Here is a 21,359-nt window from a genome sequence, read left to right as displayed (position 1 = left end):
CGACTGGGGCCCTCCACACCAACCTGTTTCCGCCTAATTCACTGCCTTCAGACCTGAACAAGTCCAGCCTCCCATCACCCCATCATCCTCTCCCACAGCAGCCCACACCTCCAGGAGGGTGGCGGGCACATCCAGGTTTATTTCCTAAGGCCCCTCCCTTGGAAAACCAAGACTAATGTCCTCATTCTGATTTATTTTTAAATGTACCATTAAAAATTAATTTCCCCTTTGTTTTTCTCTGGGTCACTGATTCTGAATTACCATGTGGCATTTCTTCCTACGTGTGAACCCACATATTTTACCTTCAGGACAGTTTGTTCTTTGTTTCTTTAACAACAGCAAAGTGGTCATTGGAAGGTGGGTGAGGCAACCCGCCAACACCCCCCCCCCCCGCCCCCACCTCTGCTCCCTGGGTTTCTAAGCCGAGGGTCTCCAGCCAGTCGGGTCACAGACACATTTGTACACAGGCACATGCAGGCCAGCACACCCACTCCTACCCTGGCTGATTATATATGTACATAAAATATTGATTAGAAATGGTAATGGAGTCACCTACAGGAAAATGAAAATGAAGGAGAGAAAGGTATGAAGGTATGATGTACCTGTGTGTGTGTGTGTGTGTGTGTGTGTGTGTGTGTTAATTTCTCACCTGGGAAAGTGAGAATAACACTAACGCATTAAAAATGCTCTCTGTATGTTAGCAAGTGAGAAGAAGGGCTGGGGAGTTCTTTCTCGCTGAACTGTGGTCCCTGTGCCCTTGGGTTTTCTTAAGTCCGGGAATGTCGACTAAGCCACATGGGTGGAAACCACGTACAGAGCATACGAACCCACTCACGCATATGTTCCCCGAGAAACACCAGCACTATTGGCAATCAACGGATTCACCCTACTGTCCTTCCAACACACCAAAGAATGCAGTCCCCAGTTTTGTTACTTTGCTACCAGTGGCTCTAAAGCTACTTGACATGAAGCCCGGGTGGCGGTGGCTGGGGGGGGGGGGGGGCCTGAGGTCAGAAAGATGCCTCCCCTACACTCCAGCCTCTGACCTCCACAAGCTCGACCTTGGAAATTCCGTGCCCCTGCACCACAGCAGATGCAAACGCTCGCCCAGAGGCACACATCTGTACATGGGTCCAGCTCCCCAATGCTCGGGCTGCCACCCAGCAAGCACGTCCTGGGCTTTGAGAAATGGCATCTCACACGGATCCTTAGTTCCTCAGTGGAGTTGCCGGGTATGTTTCTGGCTTTTCCGGTGCCCCATGGAGTGAGAAGTGAATTCTTTGCAAAGAAACCGGGAAGGCTAGGGAGCCCAAACTACTGTCAGGCTTACTTCATGAATGATTTCCACTTCAAACCCGTCCCAGACACCCAGGACCTCGGCTTCCTCATCCCCCCTTTCTGCTTCCCTGACATTCCCTCTTTGCCCATATTTCTCCTCAAACTCAAGCCAGGGTTGCCGTCACCTCGATGAATTACCCAGCTGCTAAACCCTCCATTTCTCCTTGCTTTTCTGGTCAACGTAATCAAAGGATGTACTTCCCCCGTTCGGATTTTCATATTTACTGGCTATGACTCGAGCCAGGGACAAATACATAGATATTTCCAGCTCAGCTAAAGAAGTCACCTCTGAAGAGAGGGAGCCTAAATAATTTAAAGATCCAATATTTGTCGTACTTGGTAATTTTATGTGAGGAAATGCCCCACGAGCATCAAACATTGTTCACAGCCTCACTTACCCACCCAGAGGTTTCTTTGACGGCTCCCACCCCCTGCTTGAGGAGGGAGCGTCTTCGGGCACTACCCCCATCCTCACCCCACCGGCCTCATAACCCGGGATCAGTGTAACCTTTAAAGAGAACGAAGAGACACTTTTCAAGCAGATGGAAATCTGAATCCATTGTAATTAAAGATTGCTCGCCTCTCCCATCCCAAATCATCGTCTTCCGACACTCTGGCGGCACCTAAAGGACCCACTGCCCAGGGAAATCCTAAAACTAGAACCAAAAAGGTCAGCGTGGAGACTGGGACAGTCTGGTCATCGACAGGAGACACTGCTGTGAAGTTGCCTCCTCTCTTACGCGTGGTCCACCGGGGTGGAGGCGGTCTGTGCAGCGAAGAGGGGTCTAAGCACACTTCCTGGAACCCCACATTATCCAGTGTATTTATTTCAGGGATGTCGCGGTTCTCGGGATGGGGTACAAAAATGAAAGCATGGCGGAGCGGGCACTGACTTTGGTAGTTTAGTTCGCTTCAGAGAAAAAAGAGGAAGAGGAGCACCAAGTTAAGCAGGTCCGCGAAGAACCCAGAGTTTCCATTTTATTATTCTTTTAAGCCTTCCGAGGGACCACTCTGCGCGCGCCCACACGCAGACGCCGGGACACCAGCCGCGAGCGCGGCGGGACGCGGGGCGCGGGAGGGGAGAGCCGGGCGGGTACCGAGCAGGTGGGGGCAAGTGCGCGGAGGGCCCGCGGAGGGAAACCGCGGGTGGCCAGAGCAGGACCCCGGAGAACCCGGGCTGGACACGCCGCTCCGGGGGATCAGGTCCCTGCCTGCCCACTCCGCGCGCTTGGCGCACCGCCCAAGCCCGGGGCCAGTGGGAGTCCCGTCCCGCAGCCCCCTCCGCTGCCCACGCCCGCGCCGCTCGGACAACCCCGGGATCCCGAAAGGCGAGCGCGAAGCCGCCCCGGGGCACGGAAATCGCGCCCGCCAGTTCAATCGCCCGCAGCCTCCCGCAAAGCCGCGAACCAACTTTGCCTCCGCCGCGGCACCCCCGGGCCGGCTGTCCCCACCCCTGGCAGGATGCGGGATCCCCCTCTCAGGGCGTGCGGGACGCAGTGCGCCCGGGGCCGCACCGCCCACACCGCTGGAGCGCCCCGGATCCACCGCGCCCCGTGCGCGCCCTCGGGGCGCCCCACCGGGACCGCCCGGCAAGGCAGCGCTGGGCGCCAGCAGTTCCCAAACCCGCGGGGCACGTTCGATTTCGCCCCCTTGCCGGGATCATTTCTGCTCTTCAGTACGGAAATAAATCTTAAAGTCAAAGGGCCCCCCGGGGGAGGCTTTCTCAGACGGGCCAGAACATCCTTGCGACATTCCCGCACCTGTTCTGGGCTGCTCCTCCCTAATCCACAGAAACTCAAATATTTTCTCGCCTCGGGGGAAGATCAGCGAGAAAGAGTGAGCAAGAAAGAGCTGCTCTTACTTGAAAGTAAGGGTTTGGAAAAGGGGGTGCGGGAAAAGTTAGAGGCGGTTTACCCCCGCCCCAGAAGGAAACCCAGGAAGTGTGCGGCTTTTCCCCTCCGACGTCCCCCAAGCGCCCCCGGGGTTCCTGCCACTTCAAAAATGCTTGGAAGGAGAACTGCGACACCCAGGACAGAGGCAGCCGGACTGGCAGAAGGGCAGACAGATCGACCGACCGACCGACCGAGAAACAGAGCACCTACTGGTTGTGGTAGCCGAGGGGGTCCGGGATGCAGAGTTCTGACACGTCCATCAGTCCCGTTTTAGCATTCCCAGTTGGTAGAGAAAGGCGGCGGGGAAATCACGCGGAAGAGCGAGTGAAGGGCACAGGCGAGGTGCGAGTCCGGGCAGGGGCACAGTGAGCGGGAGAAGGCAGAGTGGGAGGAAGCGCCGTGGCGGGGCGAGAGGGAGGCAGAGAGCCGTGTGCGCACAGCCCAGCGCTCCCACTCGTGCACACACTCCAGCGGGCAGAGGGGACGGGAAGCCGCGGAGGAGGCTCGGGCACCAGAGACTTGGAGCCCACTAACCCTACTGTAGCTTTAAGGCTGGGAGACTGATGTATGGTTTGGCTCCTATTGGCTATCTCTCAGGGGCTGGACTTAAAGTGACAGAATCGAGCTGGGGTGGGGGGAGGGGGGTGAGCCAGAGAGACTTCAATGGAAATCAGACGCTCAGGCGAGGTCCCCACCTCCTGAGGAGTGAGAGGACTGAGCTGTAGAGCGGCAAGGCCTGTCCTCTGGCCATTAAAGAAAAAAAATTGTCCAACTGGCTGGTGGGATTGGGGGGTTGACAGATGTGCTGTGTATATATCCCCCCCACCGGCATCCTATCCTTTAACTGGCAGGCCTAGCCAAACTCCCCCCTCCACCTCGCTCAGCCTTTTAGAATGGGTCTGTTTTACAAATTAAAAATGAGTCACAGTGCCCCACTCTCACACCCAGAAGAGGCCAAGGCCCTAGAAATTCACAGCCTCAAGACCTGTGTTTGGTGCACAAAAGTGCAAAGGGTCAGGTCCGCAGGTGAGGCACGAAGGAGAGAAGCAGATTCCCTTCCCAGCTCTCATCACCTGGGCCAGTTGGTTCTGAACCGCTCTCATATGGCTAGATGCAGGGTGTGCATCTATAAAATGCTCTCTATATGTACAAAATGATGCTCTTCATTGGCAACCCTCAGAAATGTACCTGGGACGCAGATGGGAGCAAATAAATCCCTGCCTGCTTAGGAAAACACAATTGTGGTTAGAACAACCAACTTACCTGCCACATGGTACTTCGAGGCACGCAAGTAGATGCTTCAGCATACACACCTGAATCCCCAGCTACGAACACACCTGCATCCCTGTCTGCTGCTCCATCCATGAACCCGAATATTACGGGCTGCCTCTGTACTAAAACAAACTATAAGTCATGCCCCAATCCTTCTTCTCGGGCTTTTCATCTTTTGAGATGTGCCAGCCACAGAGAGATAATAATGTGAGAATTCAAATGAGTGTGGGAGGGGATAGGTATAGAATTACTTAAAAGGGGGGGAAGCCCCCAGGAGAGACCACCACCTTATTCTCCTATATTCTACAGCAGACAATTTGGGGGGGAGGAGACATAATTTTATCATCCAAATAAGGTCTAAATGGAGTGTAACTGCAGGCAGTGTTCAAGCACTTCAGGAGTAAAAGCAGGGAAGGTGGTGAGAAACCCCAGGAGGGGCCGGGGAATGGGCAGGGGGACCACAGATGATACTTGACTTGGATAAATGTAAGCGCGTGCAGGCTGGGAAACAGAGCTGAGATTTTTCATATGTGCTGAAGTGGAGGAACGCATGGGATTCTCCGGGCTCGGGGCTCAGGCAGGCATCTCGCAGAGAGATGGATGAAGATGTCTGCTCTGTCAGCAGAACCCCCAGCAGCCCCGGATTTTTTTTTTAATCACGTCGGTACTTGGTTGTATTAGAGACGGAAGCAGGGTGTAGAGCCTCTGTCCTTAACCAGGGCCTCTACACAACGACCACCTCTTGCCAAGACCTCAGTGACTGGTTTCTCTGTGTCCTTTCCAGCCCCCTGAAATACCTTTTCCAAGCGCCTGGCAGCCAGGGAGCTCACTGGAAAATGCACCCGGTCCCGGTCCTTCCCTTGGCCCCACAAGGAAGCCTCACAGGACAGACTCCTATGTGTCTCTCTGTACCCTTCCGTATCCCGCGCCATACTGCCCTGTCTTTGCACCTGCTACCTAGAATTCCCCACCTTCTGGGCCGCACCAGAACCTTTGCTACTCAGTTTGCAATTATATATATATTGGTATAATACCCACCCCCCTCACACACACACATACACTAAATTATAAGCCCTATGAGGGTAGGGACCATGTCTGTTTTTGTTTCCCAGAAAATCCCCAGTGAGTAATGGTGCCTGATGCAGAGAAGTTACTTGAGAAATATTTTGTTGAACAAATCGAAGCATGGCAATTTGGGGTGGGCCTGCTGAGGGACAGGCTGGCTGTCCCAGAAGGGGGGTTAGGTTGTGTGGGATCAGTGGCTCCTTGCTCTGTGTGGGCGCACCAATTTCAACTGGAGACAGAACACACTTGGTAGAACATGAAAAGAAAGACAACTTCACAGCCCCGGACAGTGGATTCAAAGCCACCAGGGGCAAAAGAGGGAAAATACTGAGTTTTGTTGGTGAAAAAGTGAGGCTAATGCCCACGCACAATCACTGTCTGCATCTAAGGTATGAGGAGGAATTAGCTAAAGGCCTCTCTCTGGATACTGGATGATTGCCCTCCAGGGAGGGAATGAGGTCCTGGGGACCCCGCTTCCTCCTACTCCTCCTCCTCCCCCCCCCCCTTGCCTGTCCAGCCACCTCACCTACAGCCCTGAGGTGAGGCCAGGGAGCCCGTAGACCAGCAAGGACACCCCGGTGACCTGATGTAGCCTGGAAGATCCAGCTTTTCCTGTGGTTCTCCAGGCAAACTTGGTGGTGGGTCCTACATTGTTCCTGGGACCAGCCTCTCTCCACTCTGCCCTCACCCAGCTCACAGAGGAAGGTATTTCCTCCCAAAGCCAGGGTCTGGTCCCACGCCTCTAGCTGGACAGATGGCAGTGCTGGAGAGTGCAGCAGACTCCAAGATCTGCTCCTGACATCTCCATGTGACCGTATCAAGGTCTCTCTCCTCCAGAACACAAAGGTGGGGGGCAGGGGGAAGTGGAATGAGTGGGCAGGGCTCTTGGGTTCCATCAACCCTGAAATTCATTCAACCAGTTATCATTTCATTCTTGCACCGTTCACCTAGAGCAGGTGCAATTTGTAATCCATCCCTAGCACCAAGTTCTAAGCCACCCACCCCTTCGCTACCTTGTGTCCCAATCCTGGCGCCCCCAGATGGGCATGTCAGCCAAAGGGGACTCTGGGACAGAAGGCATTAGAAACAGTAATTGTGGATGGTGTAAGGGGACAGCAGCTCACTTAGTTCTGGTGACGAACTCCTCCAAATAGATATTTACTACATTTACAGAACCGTACAGCTGAGAGGGACTTGGAGAATCATTTAGAATCACCACCAGACTTTACAGATAAGGAAACTTAGACATTTCCCTGTGTGGAGAAGTGACCTACACAAGGTCACACCGTGAATAACGGGCAAAGCATGCCGTCTTTGGTGCCTGGATTTCTACTTATTCAACTCCTAAACCTTTGTTCACATGTCTCTTCACTTTCTCTCCCTACTCCTTCCCTGAGTCCAAGCTCGTCGCTAAGGAATATGAGGCCAAACCAGAGCAATGCCACTGGCATCGCCTTCCACACACACTTCTCCACCGGGTAGGTGGTGGGGACCAGGCTGATGTGTCCACACCCTTCCCCACCTGGTTTCCTGGGAGAAAAAGGAAGCACTGATTGGTGGGACACCAATTTCCTGACCTGCTGTCCTGCCGTGAGAAATGCTCCAGCTGGCAGGTTAAGTAGGAAAACGTACCCAGACACAGCCTGGGCCACCCTGTTCCTCAAACCGGTGTTCCCCCAGGCACAGAAGGCACCAAGTAGAACACGGATCCACGCTGACCAGCCACTCTTACCCATCCCAGGCTGGCTAAGTCCTGAAAAGGGGCCGTCCGAATGCCTGCACCTGGAGCCCAAAGGCCACCTGAGTGACCTTGATCTCTTGCCGTGATCTCTGCAGCTGACCCCCGCGTGGCACCCCTTGCCACGGGTCTGGTGGAAATCCCCACCTTTGGTGGAGCCTAGTCTTGGGGTGTCTCTTCCCGCTCTTGCGGCAGCCCCCCCACCCCCGACACCCGTCATCTCTGCACACGTGAGGCAGCAGCCGGCAGTATCTCTCGGGTTCTTGAATCCCCTCCCTGTGCTGTGCTGCTCTGAGCCCGCAACAAGAGGCTGCTTTTCCCATCTTCAAGCAGGGTAACTTAGCAGGAGCTGGTGAACTCAGCGTGGGCCCTGGGGGAGCAGAGGGCTTGATGGCTTCATCACCAAAAGATAAGAGCCAACAAGAGGTTTTGGAGTCTGCCACACGCTCCCTAAGTCCAGTGAATGGGGGACACTGGGTTACTCCATCCCTGTCCCCCACCCTCACATTCCCTGAACCCGCATTTCCAGGCGGGATGACGCCTTAGGAAACACACAAGGTGCATAAGCACTTCTTACCAACAGCCCGGAAAGGAGGAGAGGACTCCGTGGAACCGTCTGAATCACAGTCCGAGCTTGTTTCTGATCCACCCCAGGGTAAGGGCCGGGGGAGGTGAGTCCAGGAAGTGCATCCATTGACCATCCACGAGGTCTAAGGTGGGCCCGGCCTAGACGGTGAGCCTAACTTGTGCGTCTCTGGGGACAGTACTGACCGGCCCAGGGCTCCATGGACTCCTGGCCAGGGAAAATGTCCCCAACCACACACCTCTTTGGGTCCCTTCCCTTCTCACATGCTTGAATTTGGGGTGTGGAGTTATATTCCTGAGTGGTGGTCAGCAGACTGTCAGCCCATTGGCTGGCACATGTCCCACGGATCATAATTAACTGATAACGCTAATACAATGTGAGTTTGTGCTCCCATAATAGTCTCCTGCTGACAGATAAATGCTGCGGAAACATGATGGCTTTTCCTGAAGCTGTAATGGCCCATTATTGGGGCAAGAAGGCTCGTGTATATTAGCACTGCCGCCATGACACCAAAGATAAAATATGAAGGGGCGTCTTGAGTGAGTAAATGCTTGTGTTCCCGCCTACGACCGCCATCCATTTCATTATCAGAAATCCCTACTGGGGGTCTTGGAATAGCTTCCAGATACTTCAAAGTTCCCGTGGTTGTTTTTTTTTTTTTTCTCTGAGCCTCAAGATACCATTCTCACTAACACGGCTAAATAGTATATTAAAGTTCTCTGTCTTTCAAAAAGATTCCTTCTTCCGGCAGGTCCTATGCAAGATGGCAACTGCAGTGAACAGGTGGGCTGGTGAGATGAGGAAGGTGAGATATGTCTCTCCACAGAAACAAAGATCTTTTTCCCTTCTAATGGGCAGCAGCATAGGAACACATCAGGAATGTAATAGCTTTATCCTTTACCAAATTTCTGGGGTGGGGGGGAGGAGGAAGAGGAGGAGGAGGAGGAGGAGGAGGAGGAGGAGGCGGCGGCGGCGGAGGAGGGGAGAAGAAGAATATGCCTTGATAGTACCTGGGACCTAAGAGGCATTGAATAACTAGCTATTGATTAAACGAACGATCTAATTAAATATTTTCTATTACAGTGGATTGTGGGTTTTTCCTTATAACAAAGAACTTTGACCTTATTTCGTCTGTGTCACATATTAATTTATCATCCAATTTATTGTGACTTTTGCGTCAATTTAAGTAGAAAACATAGTTGGTTTCGAATAGTAGGACATACAGTTTGTTTCTAAGGTGTCATCACTGGGAAAAGGAAAACTGTGGTTGATGACAGTTTTAACTGAAAAAAAACTCATGGTCAACACGGGCCACAGAAAGAACGAACAGTTTGCTTTGCAAATTCACAAATTATGCCTGTGTGTACGTTTTTATTTATTTATTTATTTATTTATTTATTTATTTATTATTTTTATTTTTTATTTGTTTGTATGTAATCTCTATCCCCAGTGTGGGGCTTGAACTCACAACCCTGAGACCAAGAGTCGCAGGCTCCACCGACTGAGCTAGCCAGGGGCCATGTACATTTTTTTCTTCTCACAGGTAATTCTCTTAGAGAAATCATAAGATACATGAAACTTTTGGAAAATTAATTCTAAAGCACCACACACATAAAGTGTTATTAAGTGGGAACAAAAAAACATGTGGGCTTGAGCTGGTCTCCCCAGCATTAATGACACCAAATTCAAAACTGGGAACATTCAAGCCATGTTTTCATTTCCTAATGGCTCGATTAAGGTGAAGCTTCTGATTTCATTATTTTTTCAGAATAAAATGCATTTTGTTTTTGCTCTAACAAAATGCTTTACAGAGAGGGGAGAAAAAAACAGCCAATGCTTTTAGGTTTGAGAAAAAAAAAATCAAACTTACATGGTGTATAATAAACTGTAAAGTGTTCTACCTATATAAAACATGATGGAGATGATGAGGGCTTTTACCCATGTCCTTCCCTGAGAAAAGGACGGCCCAACCACTACCTGCACAAATGTATATTGTAATGACACTGGTCCCATTGGCGAACTCCCCACAGCTCTGAACGACGCAATTACAAACGGGTCAGTACCAGTTCCAGAGCAGGACTCGAGCTTTGTAGCAGGACCATCTCTAACACTTTCATTTTTCATCAACAGTTGGGAACGTGACGCTTTGGTAGAATTCCTGACTTAGCAGGGTTTGCCTTCCCAAGAAGGACAAGGCAAGAAGGGAAACTGCAGAAGAACTAAATAGAGTTTACGGGAGTGGGTAAAAGGCAGTCAACGATACAAGATTTAATATGGATAAACACCGGTAACACACTTGTCAGCAGTGACCCTAGAGTGAGCCAGCCCGCAGGAGAGCTGGCGGGAGGGCAGCGATGCAGAGAGACATCTGGGGTCAGAACAGATAGCACATTAAGCATGGGCCTCCAGCTCAATGGCATGACAAACACTGCTTTGGGGTAATTCTACAAAACCCAGCCGAGCAAGGAGCAGCAATAATTTCTCTTTACTCTCCCTTACTAGAAGCACAGATAGAATTTTATGCTCAGCCCTGAGGGACTTGCTTCGAAGGCAGACTGGAAAGGTGATGTGGAAAGGACTTGGAGAAGGCTGGAGAAGGTGTTGAAGGCCTCCTGGAGGGTGCCTGGGCCCTGTAAGGAGAGGGACAAGCATGGGACGGGAAGGGATGGGTTGTCCCTGTGTGCAGGACAAATGCTTGGGTCCAGACACCATGTCTCTCTCTCTCTCTCTCTCTCTCTCTCTCTCTCTCTCTCTCTCTCTGTCTCTCTCTCTCTCTCTCTCTCTCTCTCTCTCTCACACACACACACACACACACACACACACACACACACTGTAGGGACTGTCTCAGTCTCCTCTGACCATCTCCTTTTCTCTCTCTTGGTCAGCAGCCACTCAGGTGTCTCCCCTGTACTTCCAGTGCCTGAGGCCTGGGTTACTAAGGGGCTGCATAATGCACCCTAGAGGTGCAGGAGGGTAGCTCTCCGATTTCCTCCCTTTTCCTGCCCTCTGTGCACTGTTTCATACTGTAATTCTTTGCATAAACCTTCCAGAAAAGACACGCATGCCAAGCGGCACACTAAGTCTCTTTGAGGCTGGGTAGGAAACGGGGGCCGCACATCATGTCACACGGCTTGGCATCGGTCCTCACCCCAATTCCTCTTTTTTATCCCTGGGCTTACACCTCCCAAAGAAAGTATCAGCAGCTTAACGCTTGCCTCAGGCTCTGCTTTCGAGGGGACTGGGGCTATAAGATAAAGACAGTCAGCAAATGGTTTAGGGTCACCCACTTTCTCTCAGTTGAAACTGTTTTATTATCTACTACCCCCTTCCTTGGTTAGAGGAGGGGGAGCATGATGGGTACAAGGATCAACGGATTGCCGTGGCTCTTCACTATCCACGTTACAGACTCACTGTTTTACAAAGGCCCACATGGACCCCGCGCCACCCACCTACTCACATCCACTCAGACACTATGGTTCCCATGCAGCAGCCAAAGTGTTCAGATCCATGGTATCATCTGGAACTTCCTTCTCCTTCCCCATTCGCCTTTCGTTCTACTCCCTCCATACCTGGGAAGCCCAGTACAGATTTTGCTCTCCCTCCTCCGGTTTTCTTCATACTGAGCTCAGCTACTTCCTCAGGTGACCATCCTCTCCCCTCATGCACACCCCTAACTCTAAGGTACTTTTGGCTCCCAGCACCAGGAGAGTCTAGTGGCTTTAGGAGGAGGGGTCTACACAGTAAGATTCCAGGAGCAGGTGGTTTCACCTTTTTTGGCCTGCCATCTTTAGCATACTGGCTTTCCCCTTCACCTTGCCCCCTCGCAGTTAAAGGATGGTTCTTGGGGCGTCCGTATCACTTTCTCACCCAGCTGTGTTCCAATCCAGGAAGGGTGTGTATATATGTGTGCTTCCACTGGGGAGTGTTCTTTAGTTTTGTGTGTGTGTGTGTGTGTGTGTGTGTGTGTGTGTGTGTGTGTGTGTGACCTTTATGTTTTTAGGGGCGCCTGGGTGGCTCAGTTGGTTAAGCGGCCGACTTCAGCTCAGGTCATGATCTCACGGTCCGTGAGTTTGAGCCCCGCATCGGGCTCTGTGCTGACAGCTCAGAGCCTGGAGCCTGTTTCAGATTCTGTGTCTCCCTCTCTCTCTGACCTTCCCCCGTTCATGCTCTGTCTCTCTCTGTCTCAAAAATAAATAAACGTTAAAAAAAATAATAATAATCTTTATGTTTTTAGTTTGTTTTTCATTTGTTGATTTGGATTTAATTTTAATCCAGAGGAAGATCTCCCCTAAGAATTCTCCATCCCTATCCTGGCGGACTTATCCTCACATCTCTTGGCCAGTCATATGCTCACCCCAAACCAATCACTCTCAGAGGAGAAATGGATCACTGTGATTGCTTTCAAATACATGGACTCCCTGAAGCTGAGGGGAGGCTCACTTTTCCTGAGTTACATTAGTATTCAATGACAAACGAATCCACTTCTGTTAGAAGAGGAAGCAGGAATGGCTGTGGGGTTAGCAATGGTCTCTGCCAAGCCTGGTGGTGCTGAATCAGAACCACAGTGTCTGAGTGGATGGTGAGCAGGACGGTGGCAATTGGCCACCATGGATGCAAACAGTAAGAGGGTCATCACCTGTACAGACAGAAACACAGTAATAAAGCTGACTGAACATGGCTTTGTGTTACCACCTTACTCCAGTGAGTCAAAGTAATCAGTGATAAAATATTTTCTCCCCAAGAAAACTTCCTGTTGGTCCGAGTTGTGATTGCTGTTGAATTTGAATAACATACGTAAATTCCAAATTAGCATGGTTTCATGACCTATTCTTTAATACAAATTGCATCCCGCGTGGGAATTACAAAGTCAGCCACACACGCACTAATTTAGCTCTACTTAGCTGCAGGGGGGGTCTCAAGAGTGGATTCCTAGCGGTGCGGAATTCGCGCTCAGGTAAGGTGGAGCGTGTCCGAGTCCCTGGGGTGCTATGTAGATCCTGTGTTCAGTTGGTGGATTTAAAATAAACAGTGACAGCACAGAGATTCTAAAGATGGGGAAGGCACTTGAGGTGCTTCAGTCTTGTTCTTCTATGTGACCTCTTGGAGTTTTCATTTGCATTTAAAATTTAAAGCAATGGAAGGGGCAGGACTCTGAGCTGTGATATTTGTTAGTTCAATAACAGTTCCCACGTGAAAAGTTTCAAAGTTTGCATGATATCTTTTTTTAATAAAGACTTGTAATAGATTTTTTTTTTTAGAAAGAAAGTGAGTGCAAGAGGGGAGAGGGGCAGAGGGAGAGAGAGAGAAAGAGACAGAGAAAGAGAATCTTAATGATGCCCCGTGAAGAGCCCAACATGGGGCTCGATCTCATGACCCTGGGACCATGACCTGAGCCAAAATCAAGAGTCAGACACTCAACTGACTGAGCCACCCAGGTGCTCCTACATCATATCTTTAATGTAGAAATTTACTCTTTGTTCTGTAGTGTTATGGATGGCTTTTAAGTTAATCAACAAATCAGGAAAATAATGTTGACTATTAACTATTCCATGATTATACTAAGTATAATTTTGTTGCACAGAAGACCGTGGGTCTGGGTATCAAATATTCAAGGTCTGCCCACCATCCCTCCTTTTCTTGGTCCCTTGTCTTGGCCCACCCCCAGCTGGGCCGGTGGTCCTGAGAAACAGACAAAGGAAAATGCCTACATTTCCTTAAGATAATGTTTAAAGGACCTCATCTCCAAACAGACCAATGAAAACCTGAGCCCCCAAATCCCCTTGGCATCTTCGCCAAGCTCCCATCCACTCCATTCCCCTCCAGTTGAATAAGTCTGCCTTGTATCAAACCCCAGCAATGAAGACAGAAACCCTATTTCTTGTTCATCATTCCCTGGTTGATCCTCTGTCTTGCTCCATCACCAGTATCGTATCATTTTTATTTTCTGCCCCCCTCCATTGTTCAATGGAGAATACCAACTGTAGTATGAGTCTTCAGACTCAACGACGAGAGTTGGAGAGGGTGGTAGGGAAGTACATTTTCTGGGCACCCACGGCGGGCGGGGCACTTAGTGTTGTTCTGCCACTTAGCCCTCACACAGGGCCTGCTTTATACCTGTGGTGGGTACCATCCCTCTCATTTTCACTGTTGAAGGTAAAATCGAAGCTCTGAGGGTAAGAAAGGCCAGAAGACAAGCTGAGATTTGAACCCAATTCTGGCTCTCCCTGAAACCTGTGCTCTCTGGCCATTCCATGTCACCTTAATGGAGTCCATACCAACGCTGCATCCTATGACAAAAGAAGAGGCCCTCATGGGCTAGCCCAGGAACCTAAGCGCAACGGGTCACTGGAAAATATGTGCTTAGGTCCAATCAACTGATTTGTAAGAGGACTTTAGGAACATAGCCCCCGGGAAGTCAGTATGGGCCAGACCCATCCCCACGCTCGTCTATTGAGCAAGACATGTTCGTTCCTAACAGAGAAGTTCTTTCAAATCAGAATGAGTGTGTTCTCAGCACTGGAGGGGGAGAATGTGAGAAGGAGGGTACCATTGGGGGAGAAACCAACTGATCTTGTGGAGTGATGCCAAAGAGGAAATTGTAACTTTCTATGGCTTAGAGAAGGTGAACGGCAGCCGGAAGAAGGAGGAGGTGACGAAAAGGAAGACAATCTACTGCCAAGCAAAATTTCCTCATTAGGGACAATTTGCCTGGTTGGAACAGGTTCAAATGGGAAGCAATTTTGAAACCAGCTGGATGCACTTCAGTGATTTCTGCAGACACACCCAAGAAATCTGGAGGTAGAATAAACTCCCTACTAAACGAAGGAGATCTAATTCCCTCGTTTGCTTTCCCCTCCCTGTTCCTGGTGGTTTGAAAGGCCACGGAGAGATGGAACAGGTGGTTTTCTTTCCCTGTCTCTTCCAACATCAACAAATACACATTTCCTTTCGTTCCTTGGATCCTAGCTATCCTAAGCCATTCAACCAAGGGAGACTCATTTCTCGCCTCAGTATCAAAGGATGGGCTAGAGGATGGGTCTTTCCAAAGATTTCGTTCCTTAACAACTCCTCAGTGGCAGCCAACCAAGCGGTCCACTGGAGAGACTCACCCACAAGCAGGCATGCTTTTTACTTACGGGATCACAGAAACATCATTTTAAAGCAGTGGTTTTCAAACTTAAAAAAAAAAAGAGCCCTGAAGAGTCTTTCTTTCGGTGGAACTGCACGTAGAACTTTGTTATATGAAACAGAAAAGAGTAGCTTTTCTGGTTTAGGCAAGTGGGTCCTTCACCCGCACCCCCCAGGGAGTCCACAAGCTACCTCTATAGAATCCCTAGGCTCCCCTGGAGCACACTTTGAAAGTAAAAAGGATAGGTCTAAAATCAGCGTTCTCTAAACAGCAGCGACTCGAACAACTTGACCAGCCTTCCAAGATTGAGAAATGGCAGTAACATGCACACCTGTGAGGGTTTTCTGGACAACACCTATTTGGAGGCCAGGAGGCCATGTTGGAAGAAGCCATGGGTAAAAAAGGAGCAGTGTGCCCAAACCAGCTTTTCGCATCAATGTCCTTTGCTATTCAGAATGAGGCCAGCCCCATGTAGGTGGCTGCCCTTGCGGTGCCCTTGCGAGCGAGGACCAAACTCATCATCACGGGCAGGGCTGCGTGGTGGTTCTCAGCATCATGATGTACACGGGTGGATTTCCTATCAAGTGTGAAGACAGCTGCTAGGAATACTAACATTGGTAAAGCCCCAACATTCATGAGCTCCAATTCTTTCTCATGTAGCACTCCGTGATGTGGCTTCCGCTCACTTGCACGGGACATGCTTTCTTGAGTGGGCGCATTAGGGGTGAATCAAGACACAAACTAATGCTTTGTGAATTACAAGGAGGACTCTGTGTGCTGATGGGAGAGTGCCTCCGGGGAAACGTTTCCTGTCGCAAGTATCTGAGGGAAACAGTTGGGAAGGACTGCCAGAGTAAAGAAGAGAAGTCCAGCACTAAATCCTCACTCTGCCCGTCATTAGCTTTAGGATTCTGGGACATGTTTCCCCCCCTGTCCAGGCTTCCTCAAATCTTTACAATGGTTGGTCGCAGGGCAGTGTATATACAGCACTTTGCACATAGTATTTGGTCGGCAGACACTGGTTGCACTCCATCCCTTCCTAAAAGGAGGACTGCTTCTCACAGCGATCTTCCCTGTAACACATCCATCGTCCACATTACCCTCAGCCTCCGGGAGCGGAGTACAACTGAGGCATTAGCCGGTGGCTGACTCTGTTCTCTGTGACAGCCCATATACGTCCTATTTGCCTGCCCCCTCTCTGTCCCGTCTTATCTCCAACCCCCCAAGGATGTGGAACAGCACCTTCTCAGTCATAACTGGAGCACAGCTCCTTAGAGCCCAGCCACCTTCTGCCCACCTCATCATTAGCTCCCCAACCACATAACCCAAGTGCTGAACTCCTGGCCCGTCATGGTGAGCTGCAGGTGCTCGTGCAACATTAGGGTCAAGGCCGCAGTCAAGACCACCCACTAGAGATGCCCTTGGGTGTGCTTTGAGTCTTTGTTACAATTCAAACATGGAATCTCATGCTGATCTCTAACACCTCACTGGGATCTGATTTCTTCAACAGGACTTAGAAGAACTGTCACTCTTGGAGCCTCAGGCTCATTCTACCCTTGGAAACCCTCCCTTCTACACACCTGTTAATAACACCAGGTGTTACCCAACAGCCCTCAGAAGTGTGCATATTACTCCCATTTCTTTCTTTCTTTTTTTTAAATAGGCTCCACGCCCAGTGTGGAGCCCAACGTGGGGCTTGAACTCACGACCCTGAGATGAAGACCTGAGCTGAGCTGAGATCAAGAGTCAGACACTTAACCGACGGAGCCACCCAGGTGCCCCACACCCATTTTTTAATCTTGGAGGAAGAGTCATCACTATGTAAAAATACAAACACTGATTACTTCTTCCCCCAAAGAACCTTTTCAAAGTCATAGAGATATAAGGGCTATTTAATCTCCCACAGCCGAGCTCACCTCACCTCACCTCACTGCTGTGGCAGAGAGGAAGCCGACCACCTTGAGGTCCTTTTTACACCCCAGCCTCTCATCTCAGGGGACCTTTCAATGCAGCCACCTGGAATGGCATCAGGCAACAGCCCAGGCAGAGAGGCATATGATGAGCTCTGACCCCACCTGTCCGGCAGCCAGGTCATCTGGAATGTGTTGGGACTGTCTCTAATGGAGGAATGTGCAGTGTAATGAAAACGCAGGGGTGGCTTCTCAAAGTGTCCTTTCACGATTCCAGGACCAATAGTGTGAGAGGGCTCCCTGTCCAACCTCTGCGGGAGGAGCCAGGTGGCATCCCCCCCAAACAGGGTGCAAGCTGTATGTGCATCAGGCACCTTGCCGTTGCAAAGCCCTTGCTGCATCCTGTCCCATGGATCTTGGTAGCTCACAATCAGAGGCAGAACAGCGCCTTCCATCTGGCAAGGGGGAAATAAATAAAGTCAATCCACCCTCTGCGTGACACTCCTGGGTCCCTTCTTCGTGGGGGGAGTTCGTGGAATGAAAAGATAGTGAAGATTAATAACATGTCCTTGGAGTCTGAGATGGGACAGCCCAAGAAGGTAGGCAGATGCCTGGTCTCAGGGGGACAGAGCGGGAGCACAACGTTATAACCCGTTAAGTCTTGTTCTACTCAATGCCCACTAACATGATAGAGCCTCACAATAAAGCAGTCTGCAGAGCAGGAGGCTTGGGGAGGGGCCCTGACTAATAAGATGGGATATGCTCAAGAGAAAGGGAGACTTTCAACCCCTCGCCCCACACTGCTACCTCTGCCCACGAGAAAGAAAGGAAGAGTTGTTAATCTGATCGGTCAGTGCCCAAGACATGCTTCACGCACACTCTGCTAGAGGCAGGGCCGTGCCCTGTTAAAGGTTTGCAAGGCTGCTCAGGACCCTCTCTTGCTCTCATGATCTTCAGAGCTTCCAGCCTCCTACGGCCAAAGCTGCTCCCGCTTTCTTCTTCCAGACGCTCTATCTGCCGCTGAGCAGGTCAGGGTCTGCTGCAAAGACAAGGGGCATCTTGGCGTCGTGGGGAGGGAGCAGGAGTGGAAAGCAAGCAGGTCCGGGAAGGAAATCCCAAGGTTCCAGCAGGAGCCCTACTGTACGGCACAGGATAGACTGCCGCCCTCACACCAGGGCCCAAAGGCAGAGCAGCGCGATGGGATGGAGGGTGCAACGGGGGTACAAGCTGCCGGCAGGGCCCGCTCCCCCAGGGAAGGGAGGAAGAGCAACCTCTGGCAGGTGCGCATGCGTGCCACCCAGAGGCTCAGACACTGTAGCAGCACCCTCAGGTGGCCAAAAGCCAGCCTCCCGGCTGCCTCAGGGGCGCTTTTGGCCACTTTGTTTTTTTCTATAACGTCCCTTGTAGAAAGTCAAAAATAAGGAGAGGTGGAGCTCTGATGGCCGTGGATCAGGCCACTCCTGAGGACAGGATCTGCACACAAGTGAGCCTTCGGGGCTTCTGCTTCTGTGAGCGCCATTTCTTACCCTCGGGGGTACTGGCATATCCAGCCCAGGTTGCCTTGCTTCCTGGATCTTTTCCCCGCACATTATTTCCTCCTCCTCCCTTCTCATGTCTACCTTCCCCCAAGCCTACCTCCTCCCCTGTGTCTCCCCACAGAAGCCATCCTCTCCCTGGTCTGCTCACGCAGGCAGCCCTGGCCTCCCTCCTTCCCTGGCCACTTCCGCAGGCGGTTCCAGGAGGAAGTGACTGTGTGTCCATGGGCTCTGGCTGGATGGGGCCACAGGCCTAGAGCGGTCCTTCCATCCTGATTCCTCTGTGTATGAGTAGACTTTACAGACTTAACTCTCTGAGTCTCTGGGCCATGGAGATGATGATGGCACCGGGCCCTCAGAGGGTGGTTCTGAGGATGAGCCGAGACAAGGTGTATAAAGCTCTCAGTATAGTGCCTGGCCCGGAGTAATTGCTCAATAAATGTTTATTGCTTTTCCACCTCTAAAAACAAAACACTCGCTTGTGTTTATAGGTATGATGCCAAGAGTTTTGCTTTGTACATTCCCCACGCTTGAGTAATTTTGCCTCTGTGTCCCTTTCACACCTGGCAATACCAATACCAGCTTCGGCTATGGTTTTTGGAAGGCATCAACAGGGCCAAAGTCAATCCATTCCGCACAGAGCAGGGTGCCAGATGACCACAGACACTTCCATCTTCTTGGATGATAGGACTGTTATCAGCAAGACCTAGCACCTGTTTTGGTTTTGCAGAAGGAAGAATATGCCTTGAGATTCATCAGCAGTGGTCCTACCCTACCATCATGCATGGGATTCTAGAGGGTTATTTCAGAGCAGCGGTTCTCAAAGCGGGTCCCAAAGATCAACAGCATTGGCATCGCCTGGGAATTTGTTAAAAATGCTAAGTCTTGGGCCCACCTGGTGGGGCCCAGCAATCTGTACTTGAACACGTGGCCAAGTCACCCAGAAGATGTGGATGCAGGCACAGGTTTGGAAACTACCACGTTCAAGGTTTCCCGAACAGTAAGTATTTTAAGCTCTTAAGTCTACCTTCTTGCAGACCACGTCTTCAGCTTCAAACAAGCCCAGACAAAAGGACTTTTGAAAATAGTCATTACTAATTTTTAATAGGAGTACATTTTAGGGACAAAAACGACCTTCACTGGAGGTGCCTGGGTGGCTCAGTCGGTTAAGCCTCCAACTTCGGCTCAGGTCATGATCTCACAGTTCATGGGTTCGAGCCCCATGTCAGGCTCTGTGCTGACAGCTCGGAGCCTGGAGCCTGCTTTGGATTCTGTGTCTCCCTCTCTCTCTGCCCCTCCCCCACTCACACTCTGTGTCTGTCCCTCAATAATAAATAAAACGTTAAAAAAATTTTTTTAAAGAAAAGACCTTTACTAATCATAAAGGCTGCAGTTCATAGTGAAGACATGGTGATCACTTTTCTGTTTTTAAGATCTCATTTTTTTTTCTTTTCTTTTTCAATTTTTCATTGAAGTACACAAACAGAAACGTTCACATATCTAAGGGTACAGTTCACTGAATTTTCATAAAATGAACACATCTATGTACCCAGTACCCAGATCAAGACAATGAACAATGCCAGCACTCAGTGTCCCCCTTCTGGTCACTATCCCTGCCCCCATGCATTTATTTTTTTTAATTGTAGGAGTATTTTAAACAAGGAAAATTATTATTATCTTTTCTATTTAATTTTTTTATTTTTTTTTAATTTATTTTTGAAGGAGAGAGAGAGATAGAGCATGAGCAGGGGAGGGGCAGAGAGAGAGGGAGACACAGAATCCAAAGCAGGCTCCAGGCTCCAAGCTGTCAGCACAGAGCCTGACGTGGGGCTCGAACCCACAAACTGTGAGATCATGACCTGAGTCGAAGCCGGACGCTCAACTGACTGAGACATCCGGGCGCCCCTATCTTTTTTATTATAGAGAGAGAGCACGCACACGGGGGGGGGGGGGGGGGGGGCGGGGAGAGAATCTTAAGCAGGCTCCACACCCAGTGTGTGGTCCCGATGAGGGGCTCAATCCGTTGACCCAGGGATCAGGACCCGAACTGAATTCAAGAGTCAGACACTCAACCCACTGAGTCACCCAGGTGCTCCAAGGAAAATTATTTTAAAGGAGAAATTCCTAATCACCTCACTGTCACCGAAATTATTTTAATTGTCCTCATGCCCTTGTACACATATATTTTATGTAGTTTTGGACACACGTATGATTATGTAGTTACAACATACACGTGTTCCATGTTGTTAATTCTCTTCATAACCATCATTGAAAATGACCTCCCATCCCATCACTGCACCAGAGCATCCACTGATTTCACCACGTCCCCATATTTAGGCTGCTTCTCATTTTTCACTTCTGCAGTGAACCTCCTTGGACCTCATGCTTCCTTCTTTCTCTCTGGAATGATCTTAGAATCAGCTCTTAGAAGTGAAATTACGGAGTCAAAGGCCCTGAACATTTTATTATTTACACTGTTTTTTTTTAAATGCATATCCCATCACATATTGATAATACTTTGTACATTTCTGAGTTTTCCCAGCATCTGAGAATTATGAATATAGACTCTTCTCTCCCGTCCTCCTGTGAGCTCAGAAAAATACTTCTGGCGACACTGGGTAGGAGTGGAGAATGCTGGTAACTTAGCCCCATGAGCTCGGCTGCGGTGTGGCTGGAGAAGAGGAGCCGGGAGTCAGGACAACTCTCCCCCTGGGTGGGGTGGTTCAAGTAGAGTGTAAACCTTCCCTGGAGACCCCCTTAAGAAGCTCTTAGTGGTCATCCAAAGGCTCACCAAAGCCCTCTCGTGTCCTCAGGAGAGACGGAAATCATGGCGGAAGAATACAGTGAGGGAGCATAAAGGTGGACAAGAGTAAGACAGAGTCCGAAGCCACAGA

General features: G+C 50.3%; 1 protein-coding gene across 2 annotated transcripts in view; it reads right to left on the bottom strand.

The window, feature by feature from the left end:
• The window catches only part of ESRRB (estrogen related receptor beta), a 173,644-nt gene that overhangs the window by 108,073 nt on the left and 44,212 nt on the right, over positions 1–21,359 (bottom strand). The window contains exon 1 of one of the 2 annotated variants that reach the window (XM_060620346.3): positions 3,441–3,773. The exons of the other annotated variant lie outside the window; for it this stretch is intronic. Coding sequence (XP_060476329.1) covers positions 3,441–3,490 — 50 coding nt within the window. The 5' untranslated portion in view covers positions 3,491–3,773. Of the gene's footprint in view, positions 1–3,440; positions 3,774–21,359 lie in introns of those variants that run through there. 2 annotated transcript variants of the gene reach the window in all.

This window comes from Panthera onca, chromosome B3 (assembly GCF_046562875.1).
Source record: "Panthera onca isolate mPanOnc1 chromosome B3, mPanOnc1 haplotype 2, whole genome shotgun sequence".
In the NCBI taxonomy this organism is placed as follows: Eukaryota; Metazoa; Chordata; class Mammalia; order Carnivora; family Felidae; genus Panthera; species Panthera onca.
Note: the sequence above shows the minus strand (reverse complement) of the source record. Positions and strands in the feature narration are given on the sequence as shown.